The following is an 18,821-nucleotide window of genomic DNA, read 5'->3' on the forward strand; positions in this document are numbered from 1 at the left end:
TATCAGATTCACAACATGGCTGTACAGCTACATCCTGTGATAATGAACCTCTGATTGATTTGCTAGAGACAAGATTAAATGGGATTTCTCATGACTCTCCTCTTCCTGTCACACTTTGATTCCCTTTTAGCCCAGAACCTTTCTTTGCTCACTGGGCCAAGTCGGCCGTGCGATTTACATCACACAAAAATGCTCCTAGGGAAGTGTTTGTTTTTCAATGATCCCAAAACATTAAGTCTGTCGACACAGAATGTAAGCAGAGAAATTTCCAAGAGAATATCAGACGTCGTTATGTTATGCAAACAGACAATTACACAGTACAAATAACATTCTGGTAGCCAAAGTCTGTGAACAGCCAGGCCTCTGTGCACTTACTCAAAGTGGGCTGACATGCTCTAAGTGCTTGTCTGAATGCATCAAGTAGGCCACAACATACAATGAGGAGGAAAGCCTCAATAAATTACCAAATTGCTAAAATAAACACAATCACTCTTTTATGAAATTCTAAGAGATGATCACCCACTCAAAGGCATCTGACACAAGCTGCCTGGAGCCTCTTTCTCTAACTAGTGATAAGCTCAGAAAAAAGATGTGAAAACAGAGACTCATTTGAGCCCTGCTGCTTACCAAAGGAAACAATGTGGATATTTTAGAAGAGTGAATGGACTGCACAAAAGGAACGCACACACATTCGGAGGGCCTAATGTGTGTATCAAAGAGGCATGGAGAATAGGTTTGAGACTGAATTACTGCCTGATGCTAAGAGAAGCTCTGTTCTTCATATGAAAGAAGAGGATTACGGAAAAGAAAGACAAAGAGCAAGAGTTTGACTGAGAGAGACGGACACAGAAAGACAAACAGGAAGAGTGAGACAAAAAGAACTCAAGTTAAAATGTTGTGCATACATTAAAATGGACTGCCGCAGCTTTGAAAGTTGTTTTTTTTATTTACATGAATCTGAGACTGCTGACTGGGGTTGTGGATACACACAGATTGTAGCAACAGCCAACTGTAAAGGACAGGAAACCATCTTATGCTCATGTTAATTAATTTGCATTTTCCCTTCTTCAATCAAATAAATCGCCACTTAAAATCAAAATAGTGCAACTATCTTTTCCTTTTTGCCATCTCTGCCGACAAAGACTACCAAACGGTTTATCAATAATCTTGTGATCATGACAGATCCAAAACATTTGCTATACATGAACAACACAACTGGGAGTGTTAATATATCAGTAATGATTCCGCAGCAAGCCGGGGAGCTCATTAAAGCATTAATGAAATCAAATTAAAATAAAAAACCTAAAAACTAAATTACAAGTTCACATTTTTCAATTTTCAATTCACTTTTAATCATTAATTCATTTAGGATTTTTATTCTAGTATTTTTTTTAATGTTGTTACAATGCATTTGAGTGCACTTGGAGAGACTTATTACATCTAGTAATGAGGTGGCGTTTTTATGCATGGCCTCATGTTGTCCTTGGGTGAAATTTGACCCATCTAAAAAAAAAAAAAACAAAAAAAAAAAACAATTATACCAGAAAATATGGGATGTCGGTAAGGCGCCAAAAAAGCTAAAAAAGACATCAGGAAAAAACGATTCACATATTGAAAAAAGTGAACAATAATGGGGGGGGGAAAAACTAAAATTTAAAATGCAAATTTTTTTTGACTGAAACATTGAGATAGGGACAACAGAAGTTTTTTTTTTTCTTTTCATGGTTGACTGGAAGACAACACAAATGTTAAGCAACTCTGAATAAGATATCTGTGATATCTGATGACATTCCTGCATCATGCAAAGTCCCTGCTCTATTTCCTGGATGAATTAGTGATAAATAACAAAGCCTCCATAACTTAGTCAAGGGTTAAAGGTCTTTGCTGCAGCAAGACCATGTCAATTCTTTCTGTTAATGAATACTGGCTCCTTATACACAGTCCACATTCTAATATCTTTTGGTAGTACAGAAGACAGCCTGTGTGATTTTGTGAAATTTCTAAGGCTGTACAATTAATCAAATTTTAATCAAGATCACGATTTTGGCTTCCCAAAATCAAATTTGTGTGATCGAGCAATATTTTTATACGTTTTTTTTTTTTTGCAAAGCCAATTTACTGCTCCACAAACCACTGTCTGATCATGTGCCAGTCAGAGTTGTTCCCTCCACCACGCAGCTTAGTTTCTAGATGTAGACTGTCACAGAGGATAGAGTAACATGAGGAAAATTCCACAACAGATAGCAGTCGTCATACATCGGTCACAAGGTTTACCAGTAAACGCAACATTTTGTCCCGCCTGTGTTGTTTTTCAGACAACAGAAGTGACCAGTGCTAGTTACTGTCTGTTAGCTCACAGGGCTCTAGGGTGTGACTAACATTTTTCCTAGGTTGCACCGGTGCACCTAACGTCCTCACATCCGCTGCCTCTCCACAAACGAAGCAATGTTGTTTATATCGATGTGGTTTAATGTTGCATTGCATGACCCATTTCTTCTGTAAAGCCGTCCCTGTGTTTCTCCTCTTCCTCTTACTCTCCACGCAGCCCCGCTTCAGACTGTTACTGTTGTTGAAAATAAGTGAAGGAACTTTATCAGAGATCATTTCTTTTAAATATATTCGAGGCCATTTATTTCAGATAATTTTCATGTAAACATGTATTGCAGCAGTATATTTTCAATCTGGGAAGGAAACCCTGTTTTTGCGTTTAATTTTAATCCCAATTTGTTTTAATAAAAGAGCTTGTGAAAAGTGGCTTTGACCTTAAACTGAACATTTAGCCCACTTTGTAAAAACATATGGAGGTATATATCGATTATATATGTAAATATATGATTTTTAGTCCTGGACTTGTAGAAGATCTCTAGCACAATTTGGATAAAGTGTGATATGGATGTGTTTATGTGACAATAATATTTGTTTTGGTTAAAATCAACAAATAATCGTGATCTAAATATTGATCAAAATGATTGTGATCATCATTTGGGCCATAATTGTGCCGCCCTAGAAATTTCAACTGAATTCTATAAAAAAGATTTAGCTTTTCCACAGAGCAAAGCAAGACGATGGATGTTCATCTATTCTGAGCTTTATATGCATGCGATAAAATAATGAATATCAAACAGAAGTTTTCAGGAGGGAAGGGAAGGATGACAGAGAGGAGTGAGTAAAGAGTAGAGAAAGGTAAGGGGAAAACAGGGGAGGTCCAAGACAGTTTCCAATAAAATTATAAATCACCTACTACATGCAAAATAAAACCAGAGCGAGTCAATTGTCAAGCTTTCATATGCGGTGCAAAGCAAGATACCACTGTATTACCAACTTTAGTGGCTTTACAATAATGCCAACAATTTAATCTTAAAATCTGTGTTGCTTGGACACAGCATTAATATTGCACTTTGTCTTAACAACTCATTTCATCCTCATAATCAATGACACTGTTGTTACATTTGTATGTTGAAAACAATACCATCATTGTCCACTGTACAGCTACAAGAGGAGAAATAAAAATGCATAATAATTATGTGTAGAATTGCCTCAAGCCTTGTCATTGGGATAAGAGAACACATATAACAGGAATAGGAAACCAGATAATAGCCCCAAGAGAAGACCAAGAAGCTTGTGTTCTAGTCTAAAAAGGTTATTTTATGCTGCTGGGGTCCTTTGGCCAGACAGAGAGGGTTTATTCTTGTTTATCCATTGGCTTATGTTTCCCTTCTTGATAAAGAAAGTCAGTGTATACATACTCTTTGGCTCAGGACCATCCACAACAAGTTCATAGAGCATTCACCAAGAAAATAAACCAATCCTTTGATTTATCCATTACACTGTGTCTTGTTTTTTTTAAGTTGTCCATCTCACGCACATCTGACAGAACAGATCCACTTCTATTTTACTCATGCTAAACTCACATAAACATAACCTACACTGTGACCTACACTCAATACTGTGCCTAAACTGCACTGAAGCTGCTGTTGCTCTGCTGGCGTCCTGCTCAAGCTACACCTTTTGGGTAGACACAGTGTTCAGCAGGTGATAGATGAGTTCATTTTCTTCTTGTGCATACATAACCCCTATCCATTCACCATTTTCCATCTCAATCAGACTACATTTAGATTAGACTACATTATCTAAAACTTCAAATTCCCTGTAGGGGCACATAATAACGAAATGTGACAATAGTGAGAAAATGAAAATAATATGAAAAAAAGACATTGTTTACCTGCATGATAAACTCCCGGCGTCTGGGCATCCCCCTTTCAGAGAGCAGCAGGTACTCGGGCTCCTTCTCCTTCTTGGCCTGCTGGATCTGGGCAAGACGGCTGATTGGGTTCATGCCCTGGCCATAGTCTGGTCCCGTCTGGGGGTAAAAAGAGGAGATGCATAATGACCAATTCCAATCATTGCATTCATCTATTGTTTTATCACAATTGTCTGCAGTCTGTATATGAGTGAATGGAAATGGCATCCCGCTAATCTGCAATGGATAGATGCAGAATATATAGACATGTATAGAATGAAATAGGAAATGAGTAGGAAAAAATCTCACATTTCTCAAATTTCACACATTTTTGAATGTGAGATTCCCATGTCAATTTTGACCAATTTTGCAGTCAAGAAAGTAAAATGGTGACAATGAATAATTCTGGAAATGCTAAAATGTTTTATGACTGACCAGTGGCAACACTTCTGTGTTGATTGCACCTTGCGAAAAAATAATCTGCATAACGTGAGGTAAAGTCTTTTTAATACACAGGATTAAATCACAGTGTGTCTGTGTACCAAGGCCCCAGCTTCTCCTGGCCTGGCTGCAGTACCTTGAGGATGGTCTTGGTACGTTTCTTGTAGTGCGTCTTGGGTTTCTCCACAATGGGGATGAAGGGCAGCTTCTTCAGGTCCTGCAGGATGGACAGAGCAGCCCGCTTCTTGGAAAGCTTCTTACTGTTGCCCTCACCCTCTGCAAAGAACTCCCCTACACTGACGCGGGTTAGGAAGCTCTTCATGTGAGGGGGGCCGCTCTCCTTCAACACCTGGGGAGCAGGGATACAGGAAGAACAATTTGAAAATGAGGGACTTACTTAAATTAAGCAAGTTAAGGGTTGGCACAAAATCATTTACAGAAAACAGCAGAAGAGATTTAAAAGAGTACAAAAGACAGAAAAAACTTAAGGAAAGTGGGTGTTTTTGTCGTGCACGATATGTGTGAAGGAGTGTGTGCAGCGCACTTTGCAAGCAGCTACACCAGGTGGTCCAAAACATCTGTTCTCAATGGTCACAGTGCTACCCACCCATATGCGCACGCACGCACGCACACACGCAAAGAGCAAAACATGTTCCTAGATGACAGTCTCTAGTGATGAGGGCTCAGTTTCCTTCCTCTAGCCTCTGGTCACCTGGGAGACCTAAAACAAACACCGGCTGGCGTTAGGTCATGCTTCTGCAATCACATCTACTTCCTGTGAAGACCGGGAATAGTGTGTGTGTGTGTGTGTGTGTGTGTGTGTGTGTGTGTGTGTGTGTGTGTGTGTGTGTGTGTGTTAGTGTGTGCGTAGCAGGTTAAGATTTAGGTTTCACACACACACCGAGTTGTTCGGCTAATGTGGATGCTTTTTCGATTCAAGGCTCACTGACTTTTTCCCTCGCTTTCCCTGTAGCTGCTGTGTGTGAATGCTGTGTGTGTAGGCTTTCTCAAACCAACCCTCTCCCTCTCCTGCTCTCCTTTTTTTTAGCTCAATTTGTGGTGTAGACAGCACAAATTGTTGCAATCAGATGCAATGTAGGAACAGTTAATTTGAACCCAGTGACCGATAAAACAGATTAAACTGATAAGCGGAACCTTGAGCATTCCTCAAATACTTCACACATCAACACAGCCTAATACCAGACCTTGAGGAGAACAAAGGATAATGTCCGCATACCTTTTCTTTTTTTCTATATAACTATACCCACACAAATTTGTGTTTCCTTTCAATAAACTTAACTGACAATGTGAGTCTGGTGAAGGAAAACCAAACAAAGAAGGGTAAAGCCTAATTCATTAGGCTAAGACAATGATCAAATTGCCTGAAAAACATAACTCCTACAACATCAACAAAACACTCCTATTACTGCAGAAACATAATATGTACATGAAGTGATTTATTTTTTAAATACAGGCTTACAATTATATTATATATATTATGTTTCCTGATCCTAACCATTCCTACGTGGGTAACTGCGGGACATTTGTTTTAACAGGAATGACACTGGCCCTGTGTTTGCTGTCAATGTGTCTGTCAGCGTTCCTGCACAATAAGTTGAACTATACAGTCAGGATGCGTGTTGTAGGGCAGCCTTGAAGCACTAGCTGTCCAAACTAACAGCCAAACTCCCTCCCACCCAGGGGCGCTGCTCTGGTCTTGCTCATCACCAGAAAAATGAAATATAACATGGCAGCTTCTTGTACATTGCAACCGTCAATGGGACTGGATACATCCAATTTCTGAACCTTTTTAAATCAGTAGATGGTGTTGATGATAACACTGCACATAACTAGCTCTGCGCAGCTGAGATTTTGTCACTTGGAGAATATAAATTTGACCTGTTAACGGAATGTAGATGTAAAAGGTGTTTGGTTATTGACCGGCAGACACAATTCTCTGATGCTGTTGCAGTGAATGATGGGGCGTGCAGAAGAGGAAGCCTCTTCAGCTGTCCTCAAGTTCTGTGGCTGCACTCAATCACTCTTTCACGCCTTCTCTGACTCCTTGTCCATCACAGACACTTCTAAACATGTGTACCTATTCAGTTCATATACTTAGATCCAGCTATGTTTAAGCTGAGCTCCGGCAGCAACATATTTACCAAACCAACGTGAGCGTTGCATCGATCTTCCCCTCTTACTCTTTGTAAGAAAGCAAATAAGCTAATTTTCCAAAATATCAAACTGTTCCTTTAAAATGTAAAATGTATAGCCAAGTTAGGCTTCATTAAGCTCATGGTATAAAACATGTATGTTATCTAACATATGATTAGTAACATCATTTGTTCAAACATTTGTGGCTTTGTTATTTAGAAATAATGGTCATTATCTTCACAGAGACAAATGGTCAAGCACGCGTTTTACTGAGTCAGAGCTCTTCTAAGTTATCTGCTTATACAAAACACTGGGAATTCAGAAGAATACAGAATAAAAAATGCACTGATAAGACTCCCTTGTACCGTCTTAAGTAGAAACATACAGAGGAAACATACAAGTAACAAGAAGCTAAAAAAAAATGTGGCATGTATATGCATAAGGTAGAGTCAACAAAGAGCATGAGACAAAAAAAGTGTGTATCTGTGCACACATGTCACACACTCTTGGCGCGGGAGGGTGGCAGACGAGCTGCAGTCAGTCTCCTGGCAGACGACACAGGATCTGCGGCACACCGATGGGATTTCAGCACTTCCATTCATTTACACGCACACCCACACACACATACATGCAAACAAACACAAACACACCCGTCTACCACCTAATCACAAGGATCAGGTTGTACACAGGAAACATTTTGTAATTCAATGTTGATTTTTCCCCCCGATCCCCTTCTCTTCTTGTTGCTTCATCTCTTTTTTCTCTAACATGGGAGGCCTTCGCTTCGGCTTCTCATAGAGACATTAATACCCTGAGCAGTCTGAGGAGACCTCAGGTACTCTGGGAGAGGAGGCTATGGGAGCAGGGTAGGACAATGGTGGGGAATGGTAGAGGGAAGAAAGGCTCTTTTGTGACGAGCCGTGGATGGACAAGCCCTGAGGGAAGCTGCTTCTTGTAAGATGGGTGGTTCTTGGCCCGAACCCTCTTCTCTTGTGTCCTCCTTGGAAAGAGAGCCTCCGATCCAACACACAAGCTGTGATTTATAGATTGGTTCCTCTTTGATGCTGACATCTGTTTGATATTGCCTGACAGGGGGATTAAATGAGCCAACTGGCTTTCAGGGTGGTGGCGACCATCATCATTGCAGAGGGATGGGAAAGCAGACACTTGCTAGAGGTGACTCATGGGTAATTTCATGCCCCATTGAGGGCAGGGAGGAGATGATGTGAAAACATGGATGCTGTGAAAGCCGTTCACATAAGAGATGACCGTTACAGTTTTGTGTAGGATTAATGAATGTGTAACTGTGCGTGTATGTATGTGAGTTTGACTGGGGGTGTGGGAGTGTACTGTTTCTTCTCAGTGCATCAAAGACGACACGGTAAAGGGGCTGTGACATAGCTGAGTAGGAGATGATGCCAAACTTTGTCTAATGAGTTATACTGTAATGGACCCAATGGGCAAAAAAAGACCCATAGAGACATGTGTAATTCACACTGGTCTCTAACCACAGCGTATGCATGCAACACACTGATTGAGGATGAAAGGGAATCTGCTGAAGAGCCATCAGGGGTATTCAATTTTATTTTTATTTGACGGGGAATGGAAAGGTATGTCATGCCAGGAGAGGATAATTGTCTCAATGCAGCCTGGACTTCAGACAGTTTAGTTTGACATTGCACAGGAAAACAAATGTAGCGTGACTGAAATGCAGAAATGGAGAACAAAAACTAATCAATTAACAGTTTTTGTGTGTAAAGAAAATGAAAAGACAACAAAAGGTAAAACTGTTACAGCACAGAGAAGGCCGAAGAAACAAAGCTTAACAGTGTCATCTCTGCAGGCCCACAAATCACAACTTGTAAAATAGGCAAAGAAGAGCTGTTGACGGAGATATGGATAGATGGTCAAAATTAAGACAAAGTGGAGAGAAGTTACTGATTTACTGCTCATCAGACAGCAGTAAGGAACTGTCTTTAGACTGACAGTGAGCAGAACAGAGACCGTTTGGAGGAATGTGGTTTGCTTTTAAAAAAACGCCGCTGTCAGCTTCCATTTTGGAGGGACTGAAAATGAAAGTGGCGAAGACATGGCAGACAATAAATCACATCACATCAGCTTTAGCTGACTGAAATTATTAATAATGGTTCCAGGAAGGATAGCCGTGTCATGCTCTAATGAGCAAATGCGTTTTCAAACAAAGAAGGGGGGGGGAGAGGATGTAAAAGGGAGGATTGGACAGCTTTCCAGATAATTTTTCCAATGTTGTGTAAACTTTTATTAGCAAGCAAAGTCAACAGAGTGAGAAGAGTCTTCCACCCTTCCCTGTCTCTCCATTTCCTCTCACCTCCCAGCCGACTATCCCTCTAGTCTCAACAAGCTACCACCTTCTGTGTGATGTTTGGGGGCGATGGTAGGAGAGGTGGAGGGCAGGGATTCAGTGGAGGAAGGGAGGGGGCACACAAAGTAAACTGAGCCTCCCTTGTTTTTGGCACCTTGCAGAGTGCAGTAAAAGAGAGGGGAGTGAATATTGGATGTTGGATGAGTCAGCTGAGATATGGTAAAAGCCAAAAAGAACAGACCCTGCTGGTCACATAAGGACACACTAGACTTCTTTGTGGATTTGGAAAAGTTGGGGACAGTGGCTCTTACGGTTAGAAAAGCAATGGTAGGATTCCCTGTAATGGCCAGAGGCAACTTGTTGGGCAAAACTAAAATATTGAGCAAGGTGGATAACCCTTGTCTTATCCAGGGAAACATGCCAGCGGGAGATTGTAGCAGCATGGGGCAGCTCCCAGCTGAGTTTATCAAGGTCACCAACCCTTCGGTGCAAAAAGCTTTTCTCAGACGCAGCTGTGAATATGTTCTGGCTGAGCAAGCAAGTCAGTGCAGAGATGGCTTCCGATTTAATTCCTCTAATGGTACGCTGGGTGTTAAACTGACCAGGGCTCCAGACTAACACATTTTGACTAGGAGCACTGAAAAGCACTAAAAAATGTTAGTGGCACAGGCAAAAAACTAACTTCTTACACTATTCAGCATTTGTTCTCGCCAATGTACGGCCTTTAGAAAACAAAATGGATGATCTTTGGCTGCGGATCACCACTTGGAAATGTATTATGGACTGCAACATCGTGTTTTTTACAGAAACATGATAACAATGCTATGCAACAGCATGTGTGGACGATGAGTGTGATGCTACGATAGCGAGACACATGAGTGTTCATGACATTATCCACGCTGTTGACTAATTACTCACGGACCCTCCCAATCTCACAAACATTGGCCAACTCTGGCAGACTTGCTCTCTCATTTTCAACAATTAAAAAAAAAAAAAGTAATCAAATTTGCAGGTTGCATGTGTGAGTAGTTTTAGAGATTACTCTCATTGTCTCAACAAAAAAAATGCACATAGTCCGGCAGCACAGAGACCTTTTGATCAAACGAAAAGAGCATCAATATTTGAGCACAGGGCCATCCAGGGGATGCAGATATGAATGTCTCCCGGAGCCCCACCGCTGCTTTTGGCAGCCCCCTGGGGGCCTAAAAGAGGGTTGAAAAAATGTGTACGATCAAACATTTAAAAGTACCATCTCAAACCAATCGGATATGAACAGGCAGGTCTCACATAGTACCGAATGGCCCCTGCCAGAAAAAGTGTCCGCTGCAAAAGAACAGGCAGACACCAAAAAAGGCCAAATATGAGATTGGTCTGGTAGGCCCTTTGCATCAAGTAATTGGCATGGTGATTTTTCGGGTTTCGTGGGATGTGCTTTTTCATTTGAAGGTGGTTTATGTGATACCTCCTTCGTTAGATCTAGGCCATATCTGAGGGGCCCTTTTTTGGTGTCTGACGGTTCTTTCGCAGCGGATAATTTTTTGGCAGGGGTCATTCAGTACTATGTGTAACCTGCCAGTACATATCAGATTGGTTTGAGATGGTACTTTTGAATGTGTGATCAAACACATTTTATCAGCCTTTTTTGAGGCCCCTAGGGGCCAAAAGCAGCAGTGGGGCTCGGGCAGACATTCATATCTGTATATGAGAGGTCATCCCCTGGATGCCCCTGTGCACAAATGTTGGTACTCTTTTCGTTTGATCAAATGGCTCTGGGCTGCCGGACTAACAGTCAGCTGCAGGTGTGTGACTAATAACTCAGAGTACAAGCAGCACGGCTGGTCAAGTACAGCATTTCCATTAGTTTAGTCTTAAAATATACAGCTGGTAACACTTTCTATGTAATGCAGTGAAATTGAGGTAATTTTCTTGATATTGAGCAGCTGGACTTTTAATTTTAATTTCAATAGCTCTGTATTGATTGCCTCAATGACTCAAGTAAAAAGGCACATTTTTTGACTGATTAGATTCAATCATACTGTAATTCTGTAAACTGTGCAGGACCCAAAGGCAGACAGTAAACAGAACAAATGAAGGAACCGGACTCTTTGTGTTGTAAGGTTGTAATTTAAGACAATAAAAGGCATTTTGGCTGATTTGAGGGGGAAAAGGAAAGTAAAAGGCAATGTTATAGATGGATAGTTTTATAGCAGGGTTCATACTCATAATATTTCTTAATATTTTCATGCCTTTACTGACTTTCATTATTACACATTTATATGGGTTATGATGTGCACGTGAGCACTGTTCAAGCCATCAAAATGTTATTTAGAGTTCTAGACCAAATCCCAAGGTTCACATGTCATGCTGAATTACACATACATTTGTGCAAAAATAATGAACAAGACAGCATTGAAGCCATAAAAAACAGTGCATTAAGTGTAAATATTTAACGCAGCTGTGATATAAGTTCACCTCATGAAAGTCTGTTTTTGTTGAAATTGTGTCCAAGACACCTTGCCTTACAAATAAAGATTTATTGGAGGGCTAATGCACATATAAATGTAATTGTCAAACTTTGCAGCTAAATAATAAGAGATAATTTAAAGAGGAACATGTTAAATATAGGTTTAGAAAAAACAATACAATACGATTATAAATATAAGTCAAATTGTGTACACTAGGCCAACCGCTAAAGGAATTCATCTTACAGTACCGTATTATTGACATTGAGCAGCTCCTTATCAGCTGAATCACCTCCAAAGGCAATGGAACCATGTCATTAAAACCCATTCTAATGTCCTGCATCAGTCCAGAAACATTTTTGAACTTAACACCATAAGAATTTCTAAAAGCCTTAAGAAGGCGGTAAGCTATCAAAAACTTCCCGTACACTTATTTTTTTTGACACTCTTTAAGATAAATGACTTCACTGATGGGAAAATTAAACTGTGTAAACACGCATGTTCTTGCAACATTCTTATTTCCTTATGATAAGGTGGTATATTATCCTCAGTGTGACTCTTTCAGTTCCTAATTAGTTGTTTAGTTTTTGTAGTTCTTACATCATGACTACACATACTTTCCCTATCTGTGTGGCCTTATCCTCATAATAATGGCATCACACGGTCATTTCCGTCAGGTTTTTCTCACCTCGAAGTTGACAGATAAGTTCCTCTTCAAGGCAATTTCGTAGACCAGGCTGATCTCTGATTTGCTGGCATCAGTGCCTTCCTCAGTCTCCCCTTTTTCCTCTGGGCTCTGGAAGAGACGGAAAAATAGAGGTCATAATACTAACAGGGTACATACAGTGGTGTGAAAAAGTGTTTGCCCCCTTCCTCATTTCCTGTTCCTTTGCATGTTGTCACACTTAAGTGTTTCGGAACATCAAACCAATTTAAACAATAGTCAAGGACAACATAAGTAAACACAAAATGCAATTTGTAAATGAAGGTGTTATTATTAAAGGTGAAAAAAAATCCAAACCATCAGGCCCTGTGTGAAAAGTGATTGCCCCCTAAAAATAACTGGTTGGGCACCCTTAGTAGCAACAACTGCAACCAAGCGTTTGCGATAACGTGCAATGAGGCTTTTACAGCGTCCTGGAGGAATTGGCCCACTCATCTTTGCAGAATTGTCTAATTCAGTTACATTAGAGGGTTTCGAGCATGAACTGCCTTTTTAAGGTCATACCACAAAATCTCAATAGGATTCAGGTCAAGACTTTGGTAGGCCACTCCAAAGTCTTCATTTGTTTTTCAAAGCCATTCGGTGGTGGACTGCTGGTGTGTTTAGGATCATTGTCCTGCTGCAGAACCCAAGTTCGTTTCAGCTTGAGTACACGAACAGAGGTCGGACATTCTCCTTCATGATCTCTTGGTAGACAGCAGAATTCATAGTTCCTTTATCACGGCAAGTCTTCCAGGTCTGAAGCAGAAAACAGCCCCAGACCATCACACTACCACCCCCATATTTTACTGTTGGTATAATGTTCTTTTTATGAAAGCAGTGTTCCTTCTACGCCCGATCTAATTGGACACACACCTTCCAAAGAGTTCCACTTTGTGCTCATCGGTCCACAGAATGTTGTCACAAAAGTCTTGGGGATCATCAAGATGTGTTGTGGAGAAATTGAGACGAGCTTTGATGTTCTTTTTGCTCAGCAGTGGTTTTCTCCTTGGAACTCTGCCATGCAGGCCATTTTTGCCCAGTCTTTTCTGATGGTGGAGGCATGAACGCTGACCTTACTGAGGCAAGTGAGGCCTGCAGTTCTTTGGAAGTTGTTGTGGGGTCTTTGTGACCTCTTGGATGAGACGTTGCTGCGCTCTTGGGGTAATTTTGGCGGCGGGCCATCCGGGAAGGTTCACCAGTTCCAGTCTTCGCCATTTGTGGGTAATGGCTCCACTGTGGTTCGCTGGATTCCCAAAGCTTTGGAAATGGCTTTATAACCTTTCCAGACTGATAGATCTCAATTACTTTCTTTCTCAATTGTTCCTGAATTTCTTGGGTCTCGGCATGATGTGTAGCTTTTAAGGATCTTCTGGTGGACCTTACTGTGCCAAGCAGCTCCTATTTAAGTGACCTTGATTGTGAACAGGTGTGGCAATAATCAGGCTGGGTGTGGCTAGAGAAATTGAACTCAGGTGGGGACAACCACCAGTTATAGTATGTTTTAACAAGGGGGGCAATCACTTTTCACACAGGGCCATGATGGTTTGGATTTTCTTTCACCTTTAATAAATAACACTTTCATTTACAAATTGCATTTTGTGTTTTGAATTGTGTTGTCCTTGACTATTGTTTAAATTGGTTTGATGTTCCGAAACAGTTAGTGTGTCAAACATGCAAAGGAATAGGAAATGAGGAAGGGGGCAAACACTTTTTCACACCACTGTACTAATTGTTTCTGCTCATACTGGTGCCACTTTTGAAATGTGTTGTTCTGTAACACTAGTTTAAGTAATGTATTATCTACCTAAAAAGCTTTGGCAGTTTCTTGTTGTTGTCAACTGCTAGATAAACCAAATATTGTTACAGGTTAGCTTGACCTATATAACTAGCATCAATGGTATGGTGAACTCAAAAGAGAAACCAAAGCTGGAAGTTTCGTTGACATCATGTATGTCCCTGTTTGGAAGTAATATGGTTTCCCAGCAAAAGTGAAAAAAGGATGCAGTGGATTAGACCACAACTAAATGTTGACACTGTTCAACCTATTGTTTTCAAGTCTTGTTTTCTTCTAGATTAATTACTGATCAGATGCAAATGTCGGAGTTCTTAACATTTTAAATAAAGTAGAGAGTTTTCTTTATTTTAAATGGAAAGAAAATCTTTTGCTATTAAAAACTAAAAAAAACAAGTGACCCCAAAACTGTGGCACATATCAAACCAAGACTTACACAACACACCTACAGGGTGGGTGTCAGCCGAGCTGCTGTAACGAGAAGCCTGTCTGTATTCTGGATAAGATCCTTATCTGATATGGGATTGAGAACTTAGTTTACCAGGACTGGTGGTCCTATGTCTGTACAGGAAGGTCTTCTAAGTCCATTAATTGTGAGATTTTTTACATATTAACTCTCTGTTCTAGAGAATCAAATTATTATTAGTAAACATCAAGAACTGTAAGAAGAAACTAGAGAGAACAAGGACTAAAATGTGTGCTTTCATCAGGCATGAAACTGCTGATACATTGAAAAGTAATAAGGAAAAGACAGTTAAGGTCAGCGGGAAAGCACCAGCAGATTTCAGTAGGATAACCCCACATTTCTTTAGATTTACATTGGCTATGTTAAAGGTGCTCTAAGCGATGTCACGCGTGTTTTAGGCTATAACATTTGTTGTCACATACAGCAAACATCTCCTCGCTATCCATGAGCTGCCTGTCCCCAGAACGCACTGTACAAAAACGCGGTCTCTGTAGACAGCCCAGAGTCTACAAATGGTAACAAAAACAAACTGTGCCCACCTGCACCACGAAGCATACACAAACAGTGTTCTAGCGTTCCAGCCAACGACCGACCAGAAGAATTTGGGGGTGGGGGGTTAGTGCGCAGAAGCACAGAAGGGAGGGGGAGGGGACGGGATGAGGAGGAGGGAGGGCAGACCTATTTTCTGTTTGAAAATACTTTAACGTCAACAAGAAGTTCGTCACTCATTATCGCTTAGAGCATCTTTAATAATTCAAAGACATTTTTCTCAATCCACAAATTTTGCCGCCCATGAATCTATGAAGTCATTCTAAAAGTGAGATCAGATGACATAAGCCTTCAGTTTGATGTCTTTTTTAAACGTTGTTTAAATATGGACCAGACAGACTAAATGATGATTGTTTTCACCTCTGAAAAGAAATCCTGCTATTTGTCCCTTCTACTAATAAACAGTTTGTGCCATAGAGATCATATCATCAGCTTTAAACAAGGGGTCTTTGGTGCCAATTGTCTATGGGAATGCAGTGCTGTCCTAATCTTTATCTTCTCATGTCCAGCTCTTTGTCTGATTACATCTGAATGGCTGCTGTCTTTCCCTTTGGGCTTCTTCCCTTCTCCTGCCTCATTGTGTGACCTGATACAACGCATGATTCAAGATCTCTTGGATTTCACAGGAAACAGTCACGTGGTACGATGCACCTACCGCACTGGGTGAAAGACCTCACATTGATGAGAGGCGCGTGGTGTGTGTGTGTGCTTTGATTAGTGTGTCCTGAGACATGCACGTTCTGCTTCTTGTATTGTATGTATGTGGAAAGAAACCTGAGTGAGTCAATCCAAAGGGCCTCATCCATTCTTCCTTCATGATTTCATTAAAATACTAATATGTATTCATGGTCACATACGCATCTGCCACTGTTTCAAGCATTCTGAATGTGTGTGATTGAATAGTGCGAATCCCCTCTCAAGGCTGCATTAACAAGCTGCAGGGTGTAAGCATCCGCATCCGTCTGTGGGTGTGTATTAGCGTGCAAACCGGAATAACTAAGCAGATCAGAGACCTTTCTGTGACAAAGACAAATAGAGGGCTACATTTGACGTTGGAGCTGCTTGTACTTATGGATTTACTGGACACAGAGAGTTCTTCACTTGACAATGACTCTCACGCACAAGAAGCTGTCTGAGTGAACAGTGACTGTGGGCAAACGGAATGCTTCATATTCACATCTATGCTCAGGGGCAATTCATTTTGTAATAGGGCAAAAGAAGGGTCTCCCAATGGAGAGAGTGACTTAATTCTTAGAAAAGTAAACGTTTTACTATAAAAAGGTTGCAATTTACAGATCTAAATACATCTTCCTTCACACTAATGATGTCATGATTGTGCAACCTTTTTCCTAGAAACTAATAATGCAGATTTCCCCTCGTAAATACCCAGTCAGACCAGTGATTGTGAGGGAAGATAAGAAGCACACTTGTTTAGCAGCAGACATTAGTTTAATAGTATCACCAGCATCTCAACCTACTGGCAGAGATTTACGAGTTAAGTCAACAGTTTTATTAGACAATCTATACTGCCTGGAGCCTTGTAAAGTTGGAGATACTTTTTTGTTTCCTATGGTTACATACTGTTACTCTACCACAATTAGAGAATCACTAATATTTACCTGTGGTAATAAAACTTTGACAGCCCCAAAGTTAAAAAGAACATTTAAGAACATTTTTAGCCCCCCCCACACACACACACACACACACAAGACAGAATGACAGACTTATTGTAGACACAATGTGCCTCAATTTGTAAAGCAAGACTCAGAAGGAGCAGCAAACAATGAGCACATTTATGGAGGCCGACGCCACAAGACAGCGAGTCAGGAAAGTGAGAGGAGCCAAAGCGTTTTGAATAACCATCAGTGATGCCAGGCGGTGAGGATACGGGGTAATTTGATTTCCGGTGGGAGATGATAACAACAGTTAACAGCTATGCCTGAGGGGAAACTCTGGAAAGGTACAGTGTCATTGGGAGTAAGCAGAAAGAAAAAAGTACTAAAGTTTGTTGTGTTGTTTTTTTTAAGAGAGCAAATACACTCCTGCCAGGTGCACACTAAACTATGCAGACTGCTAGGCTTAATACATTAGAGTAATTAGAGTGGAGGAGGATTTGGATTCAATCTGATGAAAGGTGTTCATGTATTTATCTTAGTATGTGCAAAAAAACACTGCATGACACTATTTGAAGAGCTTTTCCTGGGAGGGCACCAACAGATCAAATCCTTTGTCTTTTGATTAAGGCAAGGGTTTTAAAGTGAAAGGGAGTTGAGTAGAGAGACATCTGAGGTGAAAGCCGTCACAAGGTGACAAAAGTGTTGTAGAGATGAGGTTGCAATGATTGGAGGACAATTTGAGTGGAGATTGGAGTGAAGGCGAATTATTGACAGAACACCAGGTTTGGAATGGAACAGCTTTGTGGGGAGGAGGGGACAAAAGGTTTCATAAGACTGAAATTGCGTGTTAGACAGCACAACTAATCAGTAACTATTTAAATTTCCACAGTAATACGTGTTTAATGTTAGCATATAAGCTACATTTTAGAGCTATAACAAATACACTTTTTAATTGGTTAATTTGCAAACAAATTATTGATTTAAGTAATTTCCCCCCAAAAATGACAAAAAATCCTTGTTTCAACTTCTCAAATTTGAGGATTTCAAGACTTTTTTGTCTTATGTGATGGTTAACTGAATATATTTAAGTTTATAATTGTAATTAATTGGAAATGAGTTCCCATAATTGGAAATCATTTGTCTTTATTTTTATTTAATTATTTTAACGTATATACCACAAGATAAAAGGGGAACTATGCAGTTTTCATAGCTTAATTTACCTTAACTGAACTTAACTTTGGAGCCATTGGATAGCGTCTGTGTCCGGAATTGCGTGAACTCATGTCTCGCGATGTAACAAATTTCTTCACGGCACTGCACACATAAGCCTATTCAGGAACCGGCTAACAAGGTTGCGATGGACATTTTCACACTATCGTCATGGCTGAGCCGGCAAAAAAGAAACAGAAACTTAGGAAAGCTTTATCGGGGGAACAGAGAAAGAGGACACGTCAGATTTGCCGAGCGAGGAGTCAGACACAAGTAAACATAGTAGCTGCCAAATATCTATTCCGAAGCTGTAGGGAGAGCTCTATAGAGAAACCTGCGAGGAAAAAGCAATTATTGTTTGACTATTGATTTATTAATAAAAAAATAATTGTTAAGTTGCAGCCCTTCTACCCTGGGATACTATGTACTATATATTCAAGTTGTAAATAGACAAAGTAGGGTCAAAGCTTTTACAGTAATGGAACTGTACTGAAAATGGTGGCAGTGATTCTCAGAGGAGGAGTAAAAAAGCACTTGATAAACTACTGGTACGCAATGCTACTGTGAGGCTTTCAGTTTGTAAGTGCTTGTTTGTGTGTTTACCTGTGGTGGCCGTTCAGGGATGGGTTCGTTGCGCAGGGCTTGCAGGGCCTTCATGGCAGCGTTGTGTCTGGCTGCTTGGCGGGTGCGTCCCTCACCAATGAACTCATGACTCCCCACAGACAGCTGCACATAGAAGATCTTAGGAACAGGATAATGGTACCTGGAAGAAACAACATATTTATATATTATATTAACAGTAAGTATTAAGATATATAGACACAAAGGAAGGGAGTGTCTCATTA

The 18,821-nt window shown here is 40.5% G+C and overlaps 1 protein-coding gene and 1 long non-coding RNA gene across 3 annotated transcripts in view; one reads left to right on the forward strand and one right to left on the reverse strand.

The window, feature by feature from the left end:
* Nucleotides 1-18,821, reverse strand: part of stau2 (staufen double-stranded RNA binding protein 2) — a 99,597-nt gene that overhangs the window by 56,275 nt on the left and 24,501 nt on the right. For both annotated transcript variants that reach the window (XR_004327615.1, XM_032504569.1), the window contains exons 6-9: nt 18,580-18,739; nt 12,327-12,434; nt 4,818-5,030; nt 4,223-4,360 (exon numbers count right to left, since the gene is read on the reverse strand). Coding sequence is in view for 1 of the 2 variants with exons in the window: in XM_032504569.1 (XP_032360460.1) it covers nt 4,223-4,360; nt 4,818-5,030; nt 12,327-12,434; nt 18,580-18,739 (619 nt within the window). In the remaining variant the exon portion in view is untranslated. The remainder of the gene's footprint in view (nt 1-4,222; nt 4,361-4,817; nt 5,031-12,326; nt 12,435-18,579; nt 18,740-18,821) is intronic.
* Nucleotides 3,255-18,821, forward strand: part of LOC116672650 (uncharacterized) — a 19,350-nt gene continuing 3,783 nt past the window's right edge. Inside the window, exons 1-2 of the long non-coding RNA XR_004327616.1 lie at nt 3,255-3,266; nt 6,598-6,599. This is a non-coding gene — a long non-coding RNA (uncharacterized LOC116672650). The remainder of the gene's footprint in view (nt 3,267-6,597; nt 6,600-18,821) is intronic.

The sequence above is a fragment of the Etheostoma spectabile genome, chromosome 22 (assembly GCF_008692095.1).
Source record: "Etheostoma spectabile isolate EspeVRDwgs_2016 chromosome 22, UIUC_Espe_1.0, whole genome shotgun sequence".
Taxonomy (NCBI): domain Eukaryota; kingdom Metazoa; phylum Chordata; class Actinopteri; order Perciformes; family Percidae; genus Etheostoma; species Etheostoma spectabile.